The 20,055-nt window shown below is 35.5% G+C and overlaps 1 protein-coding gene across 5 annotated transcripts in view; it reads left to right on the top strand.

The window, feature by feature from the left end:
* The window catches only part of PRKD1 (protein kinase D1), a 313,038-nt gene that overhangs the window by 234,717 nt on the left and 58,266 nt on the right, over positions 1-20,055 (top strand). For 3 of the 5 annotated variants that reach the window (XM_037834718.1, XM_037834717.1, XM_037834721.1), the window contains exons 3-5: positions 4,065-4,196; positions 5,577-5,737; positions 10,791-10,814. In XM_037834718.1, the coding sequence (XP_037690646.1) occupies positions 4,065-4,196; positions 5,577-5,737; positions 10,791-10,814 (317 nt within the window). The remainder of the gene's footprint in view (positions 1-4,064; positions 4,197-5,576; positions 5,738-10,790; positions 10,815-20,055) is intronic. The other 2 variants (XM_037834720.1, XM_037834719.1) reach the window with 1 other exon arrangement.

Genomic DNA, 20,055 nt, shown 5'->3' with positions numbered 1-20,055 from the left:
ACTTGGTAGGTTTTATTTTAAAAACGTATTCAATTATTCTAAAATTAACAGGAGAATATTAAAGTTGAACTTTAGAAATATGGCATTTAAACATAAGTCAAAGATGCTGCTTATGAATGTTAATCTCTTTCGAAAAATGAAAAAACAAACTAACCTGACATAAATTGGGAGGGGGTGTGGTCATTGAAAATCTTCAGTTTAATTATTTATATTCTACCTTATTAATTTTTTAAATGTCTGAATGCAGCTTGGTGTTTGTATTGTCAAATTCTGGTGTGCCTTATTTTGAAAACTGCAGTAATTATTCACCTAATTGCTGTCATAGTATTGTCATAGTTGTTTGGTCCTGAGGGTGCCTTTTATTATTTTTTATTTTTTGGCAAGATGCTAGTAGTTAATGGTTAGCATGAAGTATTTTCTTTAATTATTTTCTTTCCTTTTAAAGTAAATTTATACATAAGTATTAGAGACCAAATTTATAGAGGCTTGAGCAGTCCCCAAACTGGACATATTTTGACAAAATCAACAAAATCGATGCGTTGTCCTCAAACCACACCTTTTTACAGATTTAGTTAGAATAAGCATCGACCATAATATTGTGAATCTTGGAGTAGAGAACATAAAGTGCAATTTCCTGGACTTATTTCAGTTGAAATCCCTTTTTATGGACTGTTAACATTCGTCAGAACTCCATATAGGAAGGGCTAGTAAATTAGTAGCTGACTGCAGCTCTTTTACCAACTTCTTCACACACTAAATCTCTTAGCATAGTATCCAGTATATAGTAAGAGCTCAATTATATTTGTTATTCTTGTTATTATTTTCATTATCTCCCTATACTTTTTTAATAGAGTAAAAATCATAACTTTTATTTGTTAGGTAATTTTCAATAATGAATCATACAGATTTGGAATAAAGTACCTTTATTCAATGTTCAAGGAAAAAAAAAACCCATTAAAATTCTTAATCTCCTATTATGGTTCAGTTACATGTCCTGTGAACCATCAATAGTATTTTTTCTGGTAGAAGTCACTCTCCTGCATGCTTTATTATCGCTTGCCCTAAGGGGTATGATAACCTCAGATCCATCTTTGTAATTTTGTTCACTTAGCTAACAGAGATGAGTTGCCTATATTTTTAGCATTCATTCTGTCACATCTTGCATACTTTGGTTACAAGGTAAGCACTTAGTAAGTACATTCAGCAGTGAGTTGATAACCAATAGCCTGCTATACAAGGCACCTCCTGGAATAATTCAGATTTGTGTTCCCTACATCATGGGAATGTTAGATCTAAATCTCTTGGCAGAGCTAGGGAAGAAAAGAAGCTGTACTAATGTGGTGAAAAGGACACTGGATTGGAGGACAAAATACCGACAAGTAATAGTCCTATTCCACCATTTACTCTCTATGTAACTTAGGCCAAATGCATATCTTTGAGCCTTAGTTATATCAGTCAGCGTTCTCCAGAGAAACAGAACCAAGAGGAGATATACATACTTCAAGTAATTGGCTCGTGCATTTGGGGAGACTGGCAAGGCTAAAATCTGTAGGACAGGCCAGCAGATCGGAAACTCAGTCAGGATTTATCACTGCAAACTTGGGCCAGAATTTCTTCTCAAGGGAAATCTCAGTTTTTGCTTTTAAGATCTTTCAACTGATTGGATGAGGTCACCCACATTATCAAGGTAATCTCCTTTACTTAAAGTCAACTGATTGTATATGTTATCCATATTTACAAAACACCTCCAGAGCAACATCTACATTAATGTCTGATGAAATAAATGGGTACTCTAGCCTAGCCAGGTTGACACATAAAACTATCAGAGTAGTTATTTTGTAGTTATTGTGGGAAGTTTTGTTTGTTTTTATCTCTCTGTTCTGCTAGTCTGGTGGGTTCCTTGAGGGCAGGACCATGTCTTATTCATTTTACACCTTTATTCCATGGCATATTAGTCAGGGTTCTCCAGAGAAACACAATGAACAGGATATATGTGTGTATATGTATATGTATGTTTATATGTGTGTGTATATACGTGTGTTAAAAGATTTATGAAAGAAATTGGCTCATGTGATTATGAGGGCTGGCAAGTCTGAATTCTGTAGGGCAGGTTGAAGGCTGGAAATCTCATTAAAAGTGAAGTTGAAGCCCTAAGTCTGAATTCCTTAGATTGGAAACTATGGAAAGATTAGAGGGTGTATTATTGAGGCAGAATTCCTTCTCATCCCTGCAACTCTGAGTTCTGGCTTTTGAAAATTCCAACTGATTGGATGAGGCCCACCTACATTAGGGAGGGTAGTCTCCTGTACTTAAAGTCAACTGATTGTAGATGCTATTCCATCAGCTAAATACCTCCATGTGATAACTAGGCTGGTATTTGACCAAACAACTGGACACCATAACCTAGTCAAGGCAACACATCAAACCTGGCATTGTGTTATTGGAAACACTGACAACTTTTAGTGAATATTAAAAAAAGTAAGGCAAGAGGATAAATAGGAGAAAGGGAAAGAGAGGCAGAATGGAAACTACATTTTCACCAGAATTTTCTTTGAATAAAACCTTATGAAATCAAGTGCACATGGATCTATTCTAACACTAAAATATTTAAACTTTAAGGAATTGAAGTAGTTATCAGGTAAACATTCTCTTTACATGTATGAGAAAGTACAGTTCATGATGATTAAATGAGGTGTCACTCAGTTAGGTAATGGCAAAGTTCCATCTAGTTTTTCTGACTCCCAGGACAGTGCTCTCCGTTCAACACTGTGCAGCTTCAACTTTGGCCTTATGGATGTGAATAGGTCTACAAAGACCACTCCCTATCTGTTTCGGTTTGATAAAGCTACTGGAATGCAGTATACCAGAAATGGGTTGGCTTTTAACAATGGGGATTTGTTAAGTTACAAGTTACAATTTTAAGACCATGAAAAATGGCCAAATTAAGGCATCAGCAAGAGGATACTTTCTCTGAAGAAAGCTGCTGGCATTTGGGGCTTCTGTGTCACACAGGAAGGCCCATGGTGATGTCTGCTGGTCCTTATCTCCAGGGTTCTGGTTTCAAAAGCTCTCTCTCAACTCCTGTGCTTCTCTGGACATCTCTCTCTCTAAGCTTTCTCCAAATGTCTCTGCCTTTTATCCTCTCATAAAGGACTACAGTAAAGGATTATGACTCACCTAGTATGGGTTGGGTCATATCTTAGTTGAAACAACCTAATAAAAAAGTCCCACCCACAATAGGTCTGCCCCCACAAGAATGGATTAAAAGAACATGGCCTTTTCTGTAGTATATAACAGTTCCAAACAGACTATGCATTAGAATTTTGGAGAAAAGGGCAGTATTTTCTTTCAATTCTCTATTCTGTTTCTTGATTTGAAAAATAGCATAAACTAATTTTATAATATAGTAAAATATTATGGGAAGAGTATAATTAATATAATAAGGATCACAATACTCTACATGAGTGCAATGCAGAATAAGCAACAGGGGAACAAAAAGTACCTCTAGTATGGGTATGATTTGATTTTACGTTTATTTTCCCAAGAAGAGACTGGAATTCACCAGTGTGTGTATGAAATCCCTCCATTTAGTATGTTGATGAAGTTTATCAGACATCTGCTCAATTTCTTATCTGTCTTCTAAATGGACTTTACCCATCTAATGTTTCTCTTCATTGTCATTTTCAAGTACTTTATTTTTAGGTCTCTCTGTCAAAATTCAATTCATTGATGTTTTTCTTTTCATTAGCATTTTTAAAAACCATTCAGGTTCATTTAAGGGAAAGGAAGAGCAAAATATTTCTAAGTAATATCAGGTATTTGTGAATTGTGTTGACTAATCCCTTCATCCATGCACTCTTCCAGCATTTTGACTATTTTCAGAGTGGTTTTAAGCTTTACCTACAGGAAGAAGAGAAGAGGAGGGGAGTTGATATGTCACCACTTGTGAAGCTGTGCTAGGAAAATTTGAATCTAATGACTGAATTGGGGCCCTACTTCTATACTAATTATCTATACATTAGGATATCCATTCAACTTATTTTTCAACATTACTATTGTTACAGCTTCTGCCACCTTTGAGGACTTTCAGATTCGTCCCCATGCTCTCTTTGTTCATTCATATAGAGCTCCAGCTTTCTGTGATCATTGTGGAGAAATGCTGTGGGGGCTGGTACGTCAAGGCCTGAAATGTGAAGGTAAGTTATAGTCTTCCCCAACCAGGTCAAAGGTAGGCTTGAATTATCTGCTTTTGTTGTGCTCACTACAAACAGTGCCTTCTTTCCCCCAGAAGTGTCTTCCACTTGTTGGATGCATGAATGCATGGATTCTTTTATGTTCAGTTCTTTAAATTTGCTGTGTTCAACACACATGCTTTTCTACAGGGAACCCAATCCTCACATCTTTTCCATGTTTCTCCTCTGTATCATGTTGGATATTTTGGCAACAGACTGCAAATAAAATTTGCATCAAAAGTATGCCAAAAGTTAGAATAGTAGACAATCAATAAATGTGTGTTTAACAGAGATTCAGGAGGTTAATCAAACCATCGAGGGCCACACAGATTTTGAACTGTGTGATTAGAATTTTACCCACTTTACTACACTAACATCATAGTTTTCCCATTCCCTCTAGAAAGAACTCTTTGAACTCCACAGTTCAAGTTGCTAGAGCACCACAATGTAATCCTAAAAACAATTACCAAATCATACCCTGTACTTTTTGGCTTGGTGGGAGCTTTTTGAGCTCTTAGGCAATATAACAAACCCTTTACACTTGTGACCTATAAATAAGCCAACCACAATTTTTTAATTTCTTTCCTCAGAAGGAGGGAAATCAGGAGTGAGTGATATAGAGAAACTCTGCGAAAACGTAGTTTTATGAAAATTTGCCTGACCTGCTGTGACATAAGGAAATTCTGGGTAGTAGACTGAAGCTGATGAGGGAACCATGAATAGCAGAAATATTGAAAGGAAAATGGTGCTTCCCTAACTTAAAATACGCTTCCAATTATTGATCACCTATGAAGTGGAAACCAGAATGTGAGCTATTTTACTTAGGCTCTTAATACTTCTGCAATGTAGTTATTTTATCCCTATTTCAAAGACAGGGAGACTGAGGTGAAGTGGTATGTACAAGGCCATGTAGACCGCAAGTTGTGGAGCCAGGATTCAAACCAGTGTCGTCCAAAAATCATAATGCATGGTGATGAATTTGCTCTTTGCATGTCTGCTTTTGTTGGAATTGGAATTTGTGATAGCTAAAAGTAGCTCAGATAATCTGTTTGCAACTTTGTTGCTAGATCTCTCAAAGTCCAAGTCTGTTATAACACAGAACATTGAAAATATATATACCTATTAGCTAGGTATCTAGGGCTTTTGCTGAACTCCTCCAATAAAATCAGAATTCCAAACCCAGATCATTTACAAATTGGAAAAAAAATCAGAAAGTTCAGTAGGAAGTTTTAATTTCCAAATAGCCTCACAAAAATGAAAGTAGTGAAGTTTTTAAAAATTCATAAATTAAAACTAATAATTAATTTATGTTTGATGAAAGTCATTTACCTGTTCTCTTTCCAGGTTGTGGCCTGAATTACCATAAGAGATGTGCGTTTAAAATCCCCAACAATTGCAGTGGCGTGAGGCGGAGACGACTCTCGAATGTTTCCCTCACTGGTCTCAGCACCATCCGCACAGCCTCTGCGGAGCTCTCCACCAGTGTCCCGGATGAGCCCCTTCTGGTAAGGTCTCCTGTTTATGCATTTCCCCATTTACACGAGAAATCTGTGGGAAGATGTGATAATGCTGTCAATCCAAGACAATGTGCTGGGAGGAAATATGCAGCCAGAGTGTTAATGACAATGTTTCTTCAGAACCTGTGCTGTAGATTGGTCAGTGCTGCTTCAAATATCCAACAGCCTTGAAGCTTGCTTTCAGCCCTGAGCTTTGTGAAATTACAAAATAAGTGAGGTATCATTATGGTCATAAGGCCACGTGGCAGAAACTAATCCATTAATGTTGCAAAATGTAGATTGTCGAAATTTGGAAACCAAAGATAAAAAATGTTCCTCTCTAAGGATTATCAGAGTAATTTGTTCCTTTACTGAATATTTATTCCAGGAGAAAATTTGAAATTTGTTCTTATGAAAACATGAAAGTCATTTATTGCTTGGTGTTATTGGCATATGTTCCGATATATTCTCAGAGTGATGTGCGAGTGACAAATTCTGCAAGAAAAATATTTCCATTAGCTCTAAAATACATAATTTATGGATATGGTTTAAGTATCTTTAAGAAAGCTCAATTTGGATTTTCAGAACATTAAAAACAAAGCTAAAATTGTGGCTATTATGGGAATTATTTAAAATGAAAAGCATTATTTTGAAATAGGCTAATGGTTTAAGGCTTGAAATTTCCCATTTTTACCTCTCCTTTCTCAAATGGCTATTACAGGGACTCGTCATCATTTGGCTTATAAATCATTAATGATAAATTATTAATCATAAAGAGAAAAAAATAAAGGTTTAATAAAACATTTAGGTTAAATTTCTCTTGGATGAGAGACGACCAATAAATTTTGAAGATGTATCTAAAAAGTATTAATGACTTCATTTTTTGAAATATATTTTACTGTGATCTTTATGTCACCTGAATTTTGTTACAGCATAAATTAGACATATAACCAAAATGAATGCTCATTTTTATATGTAGGAAAATTCTGTACTCAGTTCTTTCCATTGGTTTCTTGTGTTTTCCCTCCTTCATTAAGTGAAATTGTGAGTGCAAGGCAATTAATAAATCCCACCAATAAGTATAATATATTATATTTTTGTAACTATGCAGCATGTATGTGTGTGATTTACATGTATACATATATGTATATATGTATATTTGAATTATTCCATAAGCTTGCATTAATTGGGATTTTTGATATTCTAATGCTAAAATTACTCTCAAAAATAGTTCTCATGTCATCTTCCCAACTCTGTAGTTCCTTGACTGAATCTGAATTTTTGCAAATAGTGATTTTACAAGTTATAGCAGTTACCCTTGCTTCTAATTACAGTTACTGAGAGTCATATTATTTACAGGATAGACATTTAAAACCAAACACTATTTGAAAGTATCCTAGAGCAGCTAAGGTATTCAGGACTGGTGGGACCAATATCTGAGCAAGACGGAAAGCACAGAGAAGTCAATGCACTGGGAAGCCCCCATGGGAAAGAATTATCCAACCCAGAATGTCAGTAGTGCCCAGGTTGAGACCCCTTGATGTAGAACACACCTGAAGAATTTGTGCTTATTTAAAGCCGCAGTTATTAAGACAACAAGTGTTACACAAGGACAAAAAAACAAACCAATGGAATAGAATAGAATCCAAAAACATACCCACAGATAAAGATCAGCTGACTATGACAAGAGTAACACTTGCTGTGAGAAAAGGATGGTCTTTTTAATAAATACTGCTGGGACCAACTGTCTATCCATATGGAAAATATGAACCTTGATCTTACCTTACACCACAATACAAAATCAATTCTAAATCAATTGGGAGCTTCTGAGAGATAACATGGAAGAATATCTGAAATAACTTGGATAGGAAAGCATTTTTTTTTAAAACAAACTCAATTGATGACAAAGGGAGAAGATTGTTAAGTTGGGCATCATTAGACTCAAGAGATTGTATTCATCAACATATACCATAAAGGTAGTGGAAAAATAAGTATTGGGAGAAGATATTTTCAATGCATAATCCTATAAAAGACTCACATCCAGAATGTATTAAGAACATCTCTACAAATAAGTTAGAAGAAAGAAATCCCATTTAAAATATAGGCAAAATACTCAAACAACACTTCACATCTTCACATAAGAAGGTAGCCGACTGACATGAAAATGTACTCAATGTCATTAGTTATCAGGGAACTTAAAGTTTAATCTATAATGAGATATCTATGCCAGAATGCTAGTACTGAAAGGAAAACCTGACAATAACAAGTATTGGTGAAGACAGAGAGCAACTGGAAGCTTCAAACATTACTACCAGGATTGTAAATTGGTTCAACCGCTTTGGGAAACTATTTGGCACTTACCTTCGAAGCTGAACATGTGCATATCACGTGACCCAGCAATTCCACTCCTAGATAAATATCCAATAAAAATGTGCACACATGCAAAGAAAGATATGTTCAACCATATTTTAGACGTCTTTTTTCATAATAGTTAAAAATTGGAAACAAGTGAATTGTGGTGTATTCATACAATGGAATAATATACTGCAATAAAATGAGTGAAATATTGATTCACTCAATAACATGGATGAATCTCACAAAATAATATTGGGACAAAGAAGCCAGGTACAAAAGAGTATAAACTTAAGAATCCGACTGTATGAAGTTCAAGTCAGGCAAAACTAATTTATGGCCAGAGAGGGCAGAATGTTGGTTCCTCTTAATACTGTGCTGACTGGAAGCAAGCAGTAGTGAGCCGTTTTGGGTGCTGGAAAATACTCCATATCTTGATCTTGATGGAGGATACATGGCTATATGCACATGTAAACCCTCATGGAGCTGTACACCTGGAATTTTGTGCACTGTGTGCCATATAAATGATACCTCAATAAAAATGTTTAAAAATGACAACAGCATATAACCATTCAAATAGCAAATCATGAAGTCTTCAAGTTCTTTATTACAGGTCATTGAGAAAAGAATTAGCAGAATGATTAACAATTAATCATTAAACTTAGTTCCAAGGTTCTTGTTAGTCAATTAAAAGAAAATGAGTTTACATAATTTACATTATTCAATAACAGGAAACAGTAAACCTTGGGATGCTAAATTTAATTGTAATATACCTCATTAAGTCCTTGGAAATACAGTATTCATTTGCATCTTAAACATTGTTTTCTACAAGGGTTTTAACCAAAGATGCAAAACCATAATTTATATGATCTTCCTTCAAGGAGAAAAAACAAAACAAAAAAACTATGATGTAATATTACAATTAACTACTTAAATAGTAAGTGCCTCTCTTTTTCTTTGTGCCTTATGCACATTTTTAGTGACTAACTTTGGTACCAAGATAGAAAATAAAATACTTAGAGCTGTATATTTTCCCAATTTTTTCTTCAAAATGATGTTCCCACAAAATATTCTCCAAAAAAGATTTTCCTGCTCAACTAAGATTGAGAAATTCTTCTTTGTCCGTCTAAGAATTGGAGATCCCAATACTCACTAAGCATAGTTAAGATCCCCTGAAGTCTTGGAATAATGAAATAAGCATTTCCAGACTGATTCAAATACAGAAACTTTTTTTTTTTCCTTAAATCCTATGAATATCTTATAGGAAAAAAAAACAGATTTTGGGAAATGGTGACTTAGAGAAATAAATGAATGAATGCATGTTGCATATACTATCTTCAGATACCATGAGCTGAACAGCTCTCAGCTGAATTCTGATGAAAGCCGTAAGTAAAGGCATTTGGTGCAGCTATTTGGAGGAATATGAACTTCTTCCAGTGTCATATATATGAATAATGTCTTATTTTGGAAAATGAGAAGATGCATTTATTTCCTCCATAAAAGAAAAAGCTTTGCCAGCTGTGTATGACAATGTCCCATAAGTTTGCCTGCAATCAGGGTTAGATTTTTCTTCAAAAGTCACGTTTGGATCTGTTCTAATAAGCAGTTCTTGCCCTGAGTTCTGCATATGCTTCCTGTCAATCTGAAATGTTTAAGAGCAGTTATTACTGGGTAACAATCTTGGTGGAACATCAGTCTAAATCGATACCACTTCCCAATGTCTCTGACAAAATGAATTAGCTACAGGTTGCAAATTAAGATATAGGAGGTTCAGAGAATAGAAAATAGGGTTCTTTTCAATGTGCAATGGTTTATTCAACACTAGAATTCTCTGATTTCAGAATACAGTGATCCATTTTTGTTAACAAAGTGAGTCAACTATATTTTAGTTTTGACTTGGTTTCTTATTATAAGGTGGAGTAGCCACCCAAAATTTAAGGGAACAAAGATAAGAAAGAACATATTCAGTATAAATTACTAGGAGTGTGTTGTTTACTTAACAATGAATTTTCCTACATTTTTCTTTGATAATCCTCCATGTGAAAAATAAAAAATCCAGAATAATCTTTCTATTTTTGAAATATATTTCAATGTTGAACCAAATCATCAGAAAACAATTATATGCAACAAGGACTCTAAATATTTCTTTTATTAAAACTCTAATGCACTATTGGACTGTCAGATTTGTAAGTCTGATACTGGTTATTTATCAGCTTATTCTTGCTTGCAAGCAGATGATTAACTATATAATGTTTGATTACTTTGATGACCTTTTTCTTTCTCTTCCCATTAAGAGGATGAATGATTGTGAAAAAAAACTAGTCTTTCATTTAAAGGTCAAAAATACTTCATTCTGACTATAATTTATTTTCAGCAAGGTGAAAGAACCATCTTTCATCACTGAGGCCATAAAAGGTAGAGTTGGTTGGTTTTTATATCTCTGCCAGCTCACAACCGTAAACTACATTTTTGCAATTTTTACTTAGTATCTAGAGCTCCATTTAAATTTTAAAAGTGGTTTCCAACTCAGATGTTTCTGTGACCACAAATACTGATTAGTATAGCATTTTGCTTTTTCTTTTAAAAATATCTATATGAAACATTATTGAGTGATATGCATTGCTTTTCTCCAATAACGCTTTTTTCCTGTCTCTTTCCCCCTTCATTCTGCACCTTTGCCTGCATTTGCTCTTTCAACTTCATGTTTCAGTCTCCTCTGAGTCCTGGCTTTGAGGTAGGTACTAAGTCTACCTGGCACTAGGAATATGTTTCACCATCTTTTTCAAACCAACATTATGTTACATCGACATCAAACAATTATTTGCATTGACTCTGAGAATAATCAGGTCACAGTGTAACTCAGAATTCAATCCATTGAGCAGTGGAAAGCCCACAAGTTTTTTTGTTGTTGTTGTTTGTTGCTTGTTGTTATTGTTTAGTTTACACAGAATCCAATAAGGCAAAAACAATGCAGGCATTAGAGTAATTGATTTAGGTTTGTATGATCAAATTTTTCCCTCAGATTACATGATTGCATAACATCGGTGTATTCTATGAAACTGAGCAGACTGAAAACAAAACAAAATACGGTAAACCCTCACTTTGCCATATTAACGAAATTCATGCATATTGGAACTGTACCCTGATCCCAAGTACCACAGACCCTGCAATGTGAAAACACCGTCCCCAAATGCAAGGGTTTCAGGTGGCATGGAACTGTACAAAATGAGGACCGCCTGAAGACAAATGTAACTGGTTGTTTCTGTTTCTGCATTTCAAGATTCAGAATTTTTGAATTTTTCAAGAAAGAAGTTTTTAATCCTTATGTATTATTACAGTCTACTTGATTGTGAAGTAAAGAGAGTATCCCTGGTGGAAATATCAAGCTCTCAATCCAAAAAGAAATTATGTATGAAAAAGACACAAATTTCCTTCCTAAAGGTTTCAGTTAAGCCCCCCATCTCTCACACCCCCCAAAAAAGAGTAACTATAGGCCTTTATTTTCTAATCTGTCCTAAGCAATTAACAACCTGAATGAGGAGAGGCTTTTAGGTTGAAGTGTGAAAGAAAGCAGAGCGTTCAACTGTGCTCTTCTTATGATGATTTCTTTTAACCGGTTGACTTATTAATGATTAGTTTTGCTTATATTTGTATCTCTAGCCTATTGAGAGTTGACATTATTATTATTTCCCTTAATAAAAATATAAATTACCAATACTAAGGTTTGTGTCCGTTCTACAATGTTCTTTTAAAGTGGCTCTAATAAAGGAAGTTAATGAAAACACAACTAGAACATGTTCTGGGTTAAATAAAACTGGCAGGCCAAGATTTCTGATTCTGAAGATATAAAATGAAGAAATCCATGTCAATAATAGTAAATTCCTGCTGTTGGAAAGATCATCCATGTTCAAAAATCCCCCTTCTTGGAAACGTCCAGGGTGAAAACTAGGTAAATGTAATTTATTATATTCTTGTAAATTTAAGTTCCATAATTTAATTATGCCTTCAGGACATAATTTTAAAAGTGAATTAGTATCTTTCCCTTCAAATTGTCTGACATGAAGCCAGAGAAAAACAGGAAGCATTTTTCACTTCCTTCTCCCATCCTGTCTTCAGGAATAGATTGCCTAAAGGGGGACTGACAAGAAGTCTGACTTTCTGTGGAAGCTGTACAAATTAAAGGCAGCCAGGCTTTCACAGTATAGCTCCTGGTAGAAATAAGATGCATTTGATGTATAAGCTGTTTTCATGAACTTTGTATAGATCTAGTTTGCTAAAAAGGTAACCGACTTTTCCCTTTATAAATGACTTGGAAGATGAATTGTGCATAAAATTTGATCAAATTTTCCTCAGAGAAATATTTTAGTGGCAGTTGTGTAAGTAGCAGGATGGTTATAGAAACCATCCTGGTCATTGCTCCACCTTCAGCATGTCCTTGTCACTTTACACTTTCAGGTTCATAACCGTAGAGTGCAGAAGTATACAAAAACAGACCAATTCCCTGCCCTCTTTGAGTTTGTGTACATAGACAATAGGAAAACAAATATACTTTTCCTTTGCAGTCATATATATTCCTTTACTGAGTCTCTCTTTGATTATGTTGTTTCCATTTTTTTGTTTTAACAGTGCTGGAATAAGTATATATGTATACGCACACACAAACACACACACACACACACACACACATATGTATATATATATATTTTGCACATTTGTAAAAGTCTTAGTAGCATCTTAATAAATATTATTGAAAAAATGAGTAGGGTATATTCTTAGAAGCCAAATGGATTAAAGAATATGTGTAATTTTAGTGTTGACACTTTGCCAGATAGCTGTAAAAATTGATGTTCCTCCAGCAGCTGTGTAGGGAAGTTTCCATTTCCTCATACCCTTCCTCCAAATAGGTTTTTTCAACATTTTTAAGTTTTTTGTTTTTGCTAGTTTGATAGGTTAAAGGAAATTGCTCTACCAAAGTAAGCATTTTTTATTGGAAAAAACCAACAACTTTTCATTATTTATTGGCCATTTGTTTGTATTTCACCTGCTGTGAATTGCCCATTTATACTTTTTTTTTAAACATTTTTTATTGTGAAATATAACATATATACTGAAAAGTGATAACTTTGTGAAATATAACATATATACTGAAAAGTGATAACTTTCAAAGTATGATTTAACAAGTGGTTATAGAGCAGATTTCAAAAAATGTTATGGGTTACAGTTCGGCCATTTCAGTTATTTCCTTCTAGCTGTTCTAATATCTTAGAGACTTAAAAAACAATTATATAAAGATTCAGTATTCGTAATCCTTTGTTAAGTCCTGTCTTGTCTGTTGCTACTCCTCCCTCTCGTTTGATCACTGTCTCAATCTTCAGGGAGATCCAGGCCGTGACCACCCTGACTTGTTCATTTTGTAAAACATGTCAACATTATGGGGAAGGGTGATGCGTCTGGTTGATGTTCTTGAAGAGGCTGTCGCCTCGGGGTTTTAGGACTTATCTGGCTGGCGTAGGAACACTCTGGAGGATGTTTATATCTTTGTGTCTCTTTTCCTATTGAGTTGGTTTTTGGTTGCTCAGGGTTTTTATATATTATGGCATAAACCCTCCATCTATTAATTTGTGAAGGAAGTATATTTTAGGTTTTATATGTGTTTTCGAAGTCTTTTCCCATACTGATATTTTAACATGGCAAAGACATTTTCACTCATCCTTTTACTATATATAGACTGGTGAAAAATAAATCAATGTGGGCAGATGAAACATAATATTCTTGTCAAAGATTGAGAATGGTCTTTTCTTGAAATAAAGGAAATGAAGTCAAGATAGAAAATCAATTAGAATTTAAGACATTGGCTACCCTTTGTGACCACAGGATGTGATTGATGACACATTTTTTTTTAAAAAAAGTACGTTAGAAAGGCCATATAGAATTTTTAAAAATTTAAACCACTTTACCAAAGCTACTTTAAGATGTTTTTTAATGCCTTTAAGGGGACATCTACTATTGTAGCTTTATGATTAATGGACTTTACTAAATTTATTTCTGGTGAAATTAAATGCTTCTAGCCTAGTAGTTTGATTATTCTTAACATGCAGACTGTCTTACAGCAAGTATTAGAGAATAAATCACTCATTCCTAAAATTTTCCATGTGTTTGATAATTTCATATCCTCACCTTTTGCATCTTTTAGTTTTTACAACATGCAGACAATATTCGGCTCTACTTTTTATGTAAGAGTGCATATTTTCTAAATAATGTTTTGCCATGAACTGCTATTATTCTAAAAAAGATTTCCTGACTCATGTTTAATTAAGACAAGCATTGTATTAAAAGGATCTCTTGGCTGCATTCTTTCCTTAAAAGTCTCCTCAAAAATGACTAATTCAGTCACTGTTTCCGTTTATTTTAAAAATACTAATTTGAAGACAAGCAAACCCATACCAGTGTTGCATTAACTATCTGTAATTGGATATGATCCTGATACACTTTATAATATTCAAAACAGATTCTTTTCAAATAAGTAAATAATTTTTAAAAAGTGCTAGTTCTAATCCTGAATGAAACTATGATATTTCTAGCCAAATAAATATTTTCCAGTATAGCAAAATCTATCTAGAACCAGAAATTTTGTTCCTTTTGTGTTTTGGAGTTCCAGGAATCCTGGTGATTCATCTGAATTAAAAAGTCATTTTGCCAGTTAAATGTGCACCATGAGATGCATGTACTACATTTGCCAGATACTGCACAATTTCTTCTGATGATTGTATAAACTAGCTCTCTAAGTGCAAACCTGGTCAGTGTATACTTTCAGTGAGGAAAGATATCCAAGAATGCTCCACCCCACAATTCTCTGCCTCCTGAGAGTCAGAAAAGTATGTGCAGTGTTGGGTTTAGGGTGAAGGAGCCCTTGAGTAAAATTAGTAAGATTGTCAGGCTTTTAATATGCTGTTAATCGACTGTTGCCTGATCTCATTGAACGTGTCTGACATATTGTATGTAAATTGGTAATTCATGCTCTGAACAAACACTTCTGGCTGTAAATTTGATGAGTAGTATGGACAATGCAAGAATGTTCTTTATGGACCCCAGTGGAGGGTCAGGGGCGTCATTTACCACTTGCTCGCACTTATAGCAGCAACTGGATTTTAAGGAAGGCTCTGAAGGACTTGCCCTCCCCATAGGCAAGATGCCACAACTCCCATAACACTCCCCACAAGCTAGGGGTAAGAAACAAAATATTGTTCTTAAAGGAACAGTTTTGTTTTATCCTGATACCAAAAACGCATTTACTTAGTGGCCTTTTGTGTTCATCTGATATGCTGGGCCCAGCCAAGTCTAAGTCCCTCCCTCTAATTCCTGACCACTCGTAACTCCAGTGCTCCTAGCTGCAGCCCAAGAAAAAAAGGTTACTCATGCTCACTTTGAGAGCTTATAGATGTGCCTACCTAGAAAAGAGAAACAGAATCTGTGTATAAGAAATAATAATGAAGCCGAGAGAGGAGATCAGAAGTTTGAAAATGATACCACATGTTAGACTTCCACGAAATCCAGAAATAATTCAGCTTCTAAAATATTTAGCTGTGTTTTTTGAAGTATTTAGGCACATTAATTTACTCGATCCATTAGACATAGTTTTCTGATACTTGCATCCATGTGCTCGGATTAATTGCTTCCTCCCTTCTCAAGAAGAGGGAAATCGTTGCCATTTTGTTAGCAAATGAAAGATGAAACAGTGTCCAGAAGTTGAGAATGATACTCCTTTCTCAAAATAACCCAATTCTTGGTGGTCTCTATTTATCTGTAGCCATGCCCTGAAAATATTACCAAGAGATATAATTTCACTGAGATAGTCCTTTCCTGTATTTTTAAAACTCAAAGCTTTTATTTATATTGTTAATTTTTGGAAGGTAAAAGAAAAAGTCCCTTATTTTCTCCCTTTTGAAAAAAATTGAATTGCATTATGATTTAGTCTTTGTTCCTACTGTGTTGTCTCAAAAGCATATACACACAACATGTGCACACACTCAGAAGTTCACATTCACCATTGACTGTTTTAGTTTCTGAGGCTGCTGAAAGTGGATACCATGAAAAGGTTTGGCTTAAACAGTGGGACTTTAGTAGCTTACAGTTTGAGGCAGAGAAAATGTCCAAATCAGGGCATCATCAAGGTGATGCTTTCTTCCCAAAGACCAGCTACCGGTGATCCTGGGCTCCTCTGTTACATGGCAACGTCCCCTGGTCTCTTCCTTTTCTTCTGGGTTCCATTGATTTCACTTCTTGCTTCCATGGCTTTCTTTTTCTTTGTATTCATTCCATTTATAAAGGACTCCAGTAATAGGACTAAGTCCCATCATGAATGAAGTGGGTCACACCTTAACGAAGGAACCTCATTGGAAGTTCCTAACTTAAAATGGATTTAACACCTACAGGAATGGATTATATTTGAGAACATGTTTTTCTGGGGTACATACAGTTTCAAACCACCACAACTGTTATAGGCAAAATTATACAAAATACTATAAATGCTTTCCGGTTACGCTCACAGACCATTTTTGAAGGGAGAAGCTCTGACTTTTGTAGCCTTGGACTGTGTTTTTGGCATGCTTTTCCAGCTTTTCTTTGGTGGCTCCAAGGCAATAATAAGTGGGAAAGATGCTTTCCACATTATTTCATTCAGCTCTCCAGTGAACTCATAAACCCAGACCAAGCCCCTGTCTATTCAAGTAAGGCAAAATATTATGGGAATGTATGTCTTTAAACTCACTGTCCTTGGTTTTTCCACATAATCTTTTATCCGTCTGTTCCAGTTTGCTAAGCTGCCAAAATACAATATACCAGAAATGAACTGGCTTTTATAAAGGGGATTTATTAGTTCACAAAATTATAGTTCTAAGGCCATGAAAATGTCCCAATTAAGCCATCAATAGGATGATACCTTCTCTGAAGAAAGGCCAATGGCATCTGGGTTCCTCTGTGACATGGGAGGGCACATGGCCAGAGTTTGCTGGGCCTCTCCCGGGGTTAACTTCTGGTTTCCATTGCTTTCTCCAAAATGTCTCTGGGCTTCTATCTTAGCTTCTGCATCTCAGCTCTTATGCATCCTTGCTTGTTTCTCCTAGGGTGTTTCTCTTTAAGCATCTGGGCGTCCTCTCTTAGCTTCCTCGGGGCAAACTGGATTTCTTCTCATAGGTTCTTTCCTATTCTGGTTTCAGCAGCTGTCTCCAAAATGTCCCTGGGTGTTTTCTCTCTGAGCATCTCTGAGCTCTCTTGAAAATGTCTCTGCCTTTTATCTTCTCATAGAGGATGCCAGTAAATGGGTGGGGTCACATCTCCATGAAAATAATCTAATCAAAAGGCCCCACCCTCAATTGGGTGGGTTGCATCTCCATGGAAACAACCTAATCAAAAGGTCCCACCCACAATAAGTCTGCACCCACAAGATTGGTTTAAAAGAACATGGCTTTTCTAGGGTGCATAATAGATTCAAATCAGCACACCATCCCCTTCACTTTTTTGTAGACACATAATCCAATACTTGAAGCCTCAAACCAAAAGTTGTTGACATGCAAAATTATTTTCTTCCTCAGTGGAAATGCTCATTTTTAAAAAAAAATTATAAATTTAGAGTGCATGGCATTAAAGTTGTATTGCCTTCAAATAAAAAGAGAGGCAATCCTACTTACGTTACATCTCTCTTTCTCCCAATAGTCCTCTGATTTGTAGGAAGTTGGTAATTAATGTTTTGAAAATGCAGTGCATGCAATTTGCAACAATTCTGGTGCTTTCCCTGCAAAGGGTAGATCACAAAAAAAATTAGTAAGTTTACTTCACCCTTTGTTTCTGTTTTAAAGTAGCTTCTAAGACTACTTTAGCACACAGCAAATCTAGATCACCTTGTATTTTTAATAAGAGATTTTATACATTATTACTTTGAAAGCTTTCACAAACTGCTGCAAACATTAAGAAATGGATTCTCCACTGTAAAACACAGCATCTGTCACCACTAAGCAGGGGACATACTTTCTTTCCTGCCCTGTTGCAACCTTTTCCACTATTTTGAAAAGAACTTGATTAGCTTTTATTTATGCTATATATTTAGGGTATCCAACTGAGGAGCCAAACTTATTTATCTGGCATGCTTTGCAGGTAGTTCAAGGCATGTAGAATCAGAATTGTAACAAAATAGCTCTGAACAATTTGAAACTCACCAAATACTGTACTCTCTACTCAGTGAATTACAGAGTATGGAAATACAGGTGTTCCTATGTGAACTCCATTTCCCAGGGGTCTTCAGAGTTGTCTGTTGCCAGAGAACTGCTTCGTGCTGGAAAATCCTTGCCTCCTCTTGTGTGAGATGATATGCTCATGTTAAGTGTCATTGAATGGAGATGATTGTTTCTCTTTGCTTCAGAAAGTAGTCCCTCTCAGACTGAGCATTCACAGTGATGTTTTACTGGCAAAAACTATGTATGGCATTAGATGATAATTTCTATGTTAGATAAACAGATTTCAGAGTATATGAAAGAAATCTATATGCTGTCTAAGGATTGGAAGGGCTGGGTTGTCCTAAACCAATATTTTCACTGCTAATACTACTCAATATAATCATTGCATAGCAAGATAAACTTCAGAGGGAACATCAAATGCCTCTTCTTCAGGGAACCCCTTTTCAGAATAACTGCTCACCTCCATCCTGTTATGGATACGGCTTATCTTTTCTTTGAACCCCACGTATATGGGCCTTTATCTTACTCCGTGTGTGGCAGTATTGTAGGAGTTAGTGATATAGTGGTGAACAAAATAGTCAAGATCCCTTTCTCATGAAACTTATACTCTATGGAAGGGAGGCAATAAAACCAATAAACAAGTAGGTAAATAAGACAATAATTTCATGCTACTTTAATGGCCCTGGAGGAGACAGGATGGTATGATAGAGGGTAGTTGGATGGGGTCAGCGAGCAGTAAGTAAGATGGTCAGAAGCCTCTTGGAGACGGTGACTTGTGAACTGAAATCTGAAGGATAAGCAGGAACCATCCATGCAGAAAGAGGGAAATGGCAAATATAAAGATCAATGGTAATAGGTATATGTTGTGTCCACAATTCTATTGGATGCTAAACTCACTGGGCACAGAGACATTATTTACTGGTCTTTATATGACCTGCACATAGGATTTGCCACGGGAAACACTTATTGAATTAGATAGATCCATACTGATGGTGATAGAGTAGAACTGTCATAAGGTTCTATTCTACTACATCTATTTGAATGATAGTCCAAAATATTAGACCTTTAAAAATTCTGGACTAAAGGATTAATGTTTAGTTTCATCTGTTTTATCACAGTTGTGCTAGTGTCTTTTAAGTATAAAAACACTTGAATAGGAAAGTAGGCAGCCAACTGATTGATGGTTTTTGTTTTTCTTCAGATGGCCTCTGTGTTCTCTAAAACATCCACGAGTCACGTGCTGTCCTCAGAACATATAGAACATACTATAACTTTATTGTTCTCATTGTCTCCTATGAAGTCTTCCCTCTTAAATGAGAGGAAGAAAATACTTTCTGTCTCCCATATTAGAGTAATATCATGAAATGTGAGAACTGGGAGGGAGTAAGGAGATGGGAATCAGTATCACCATCTGGGGCAAGAAAATCTGAGTTCACAGTTCTGCCACTGACCAGCTGCGTGATACTGGACAAAGGATTTAACCTCTCTATGGCTCAGTTTCCTTATCTGCAAAATGGGGTTCATAATACTCATAGTCAGGAGGTTAAATAAATTAGTGCATATAAAGTGCTATGAAAAGAGTTTCAAATATACTAAAGGTTTTAAAAAGTGTTTGCTCTCATTATCTACTTCAAAGGTCTCAGACTCCCCATGGAGTCCCCAGATAAGTTGATTGGCACAGTGTTTTAACTTTGTTTAGAGTTGCAAGCATTTAGAAATAGAGTTATTTCATAAAACATCTGCTTC

Source organism: Choloepus didactylus, chromosome 4 (assembly GCF_015220235.1).
Source record: "Choloepus didactylus isolate mChoDid1 chromosome 4, mChoDid1.pri, whole genome shotgun sequence".
In the NCBI taxonomy this organism is placed as follows: domain Eukaryota; kingdom Metazoa; phylum Chordata; class Mammalia; order Pilosa; family Megalonychidae; genus Choloepus; species Choloepus didactylus.
Note: the sequence above shows the minus strand (reverse complement) of the source record. Positions and strands in the feature narration are given on the sequence as shown.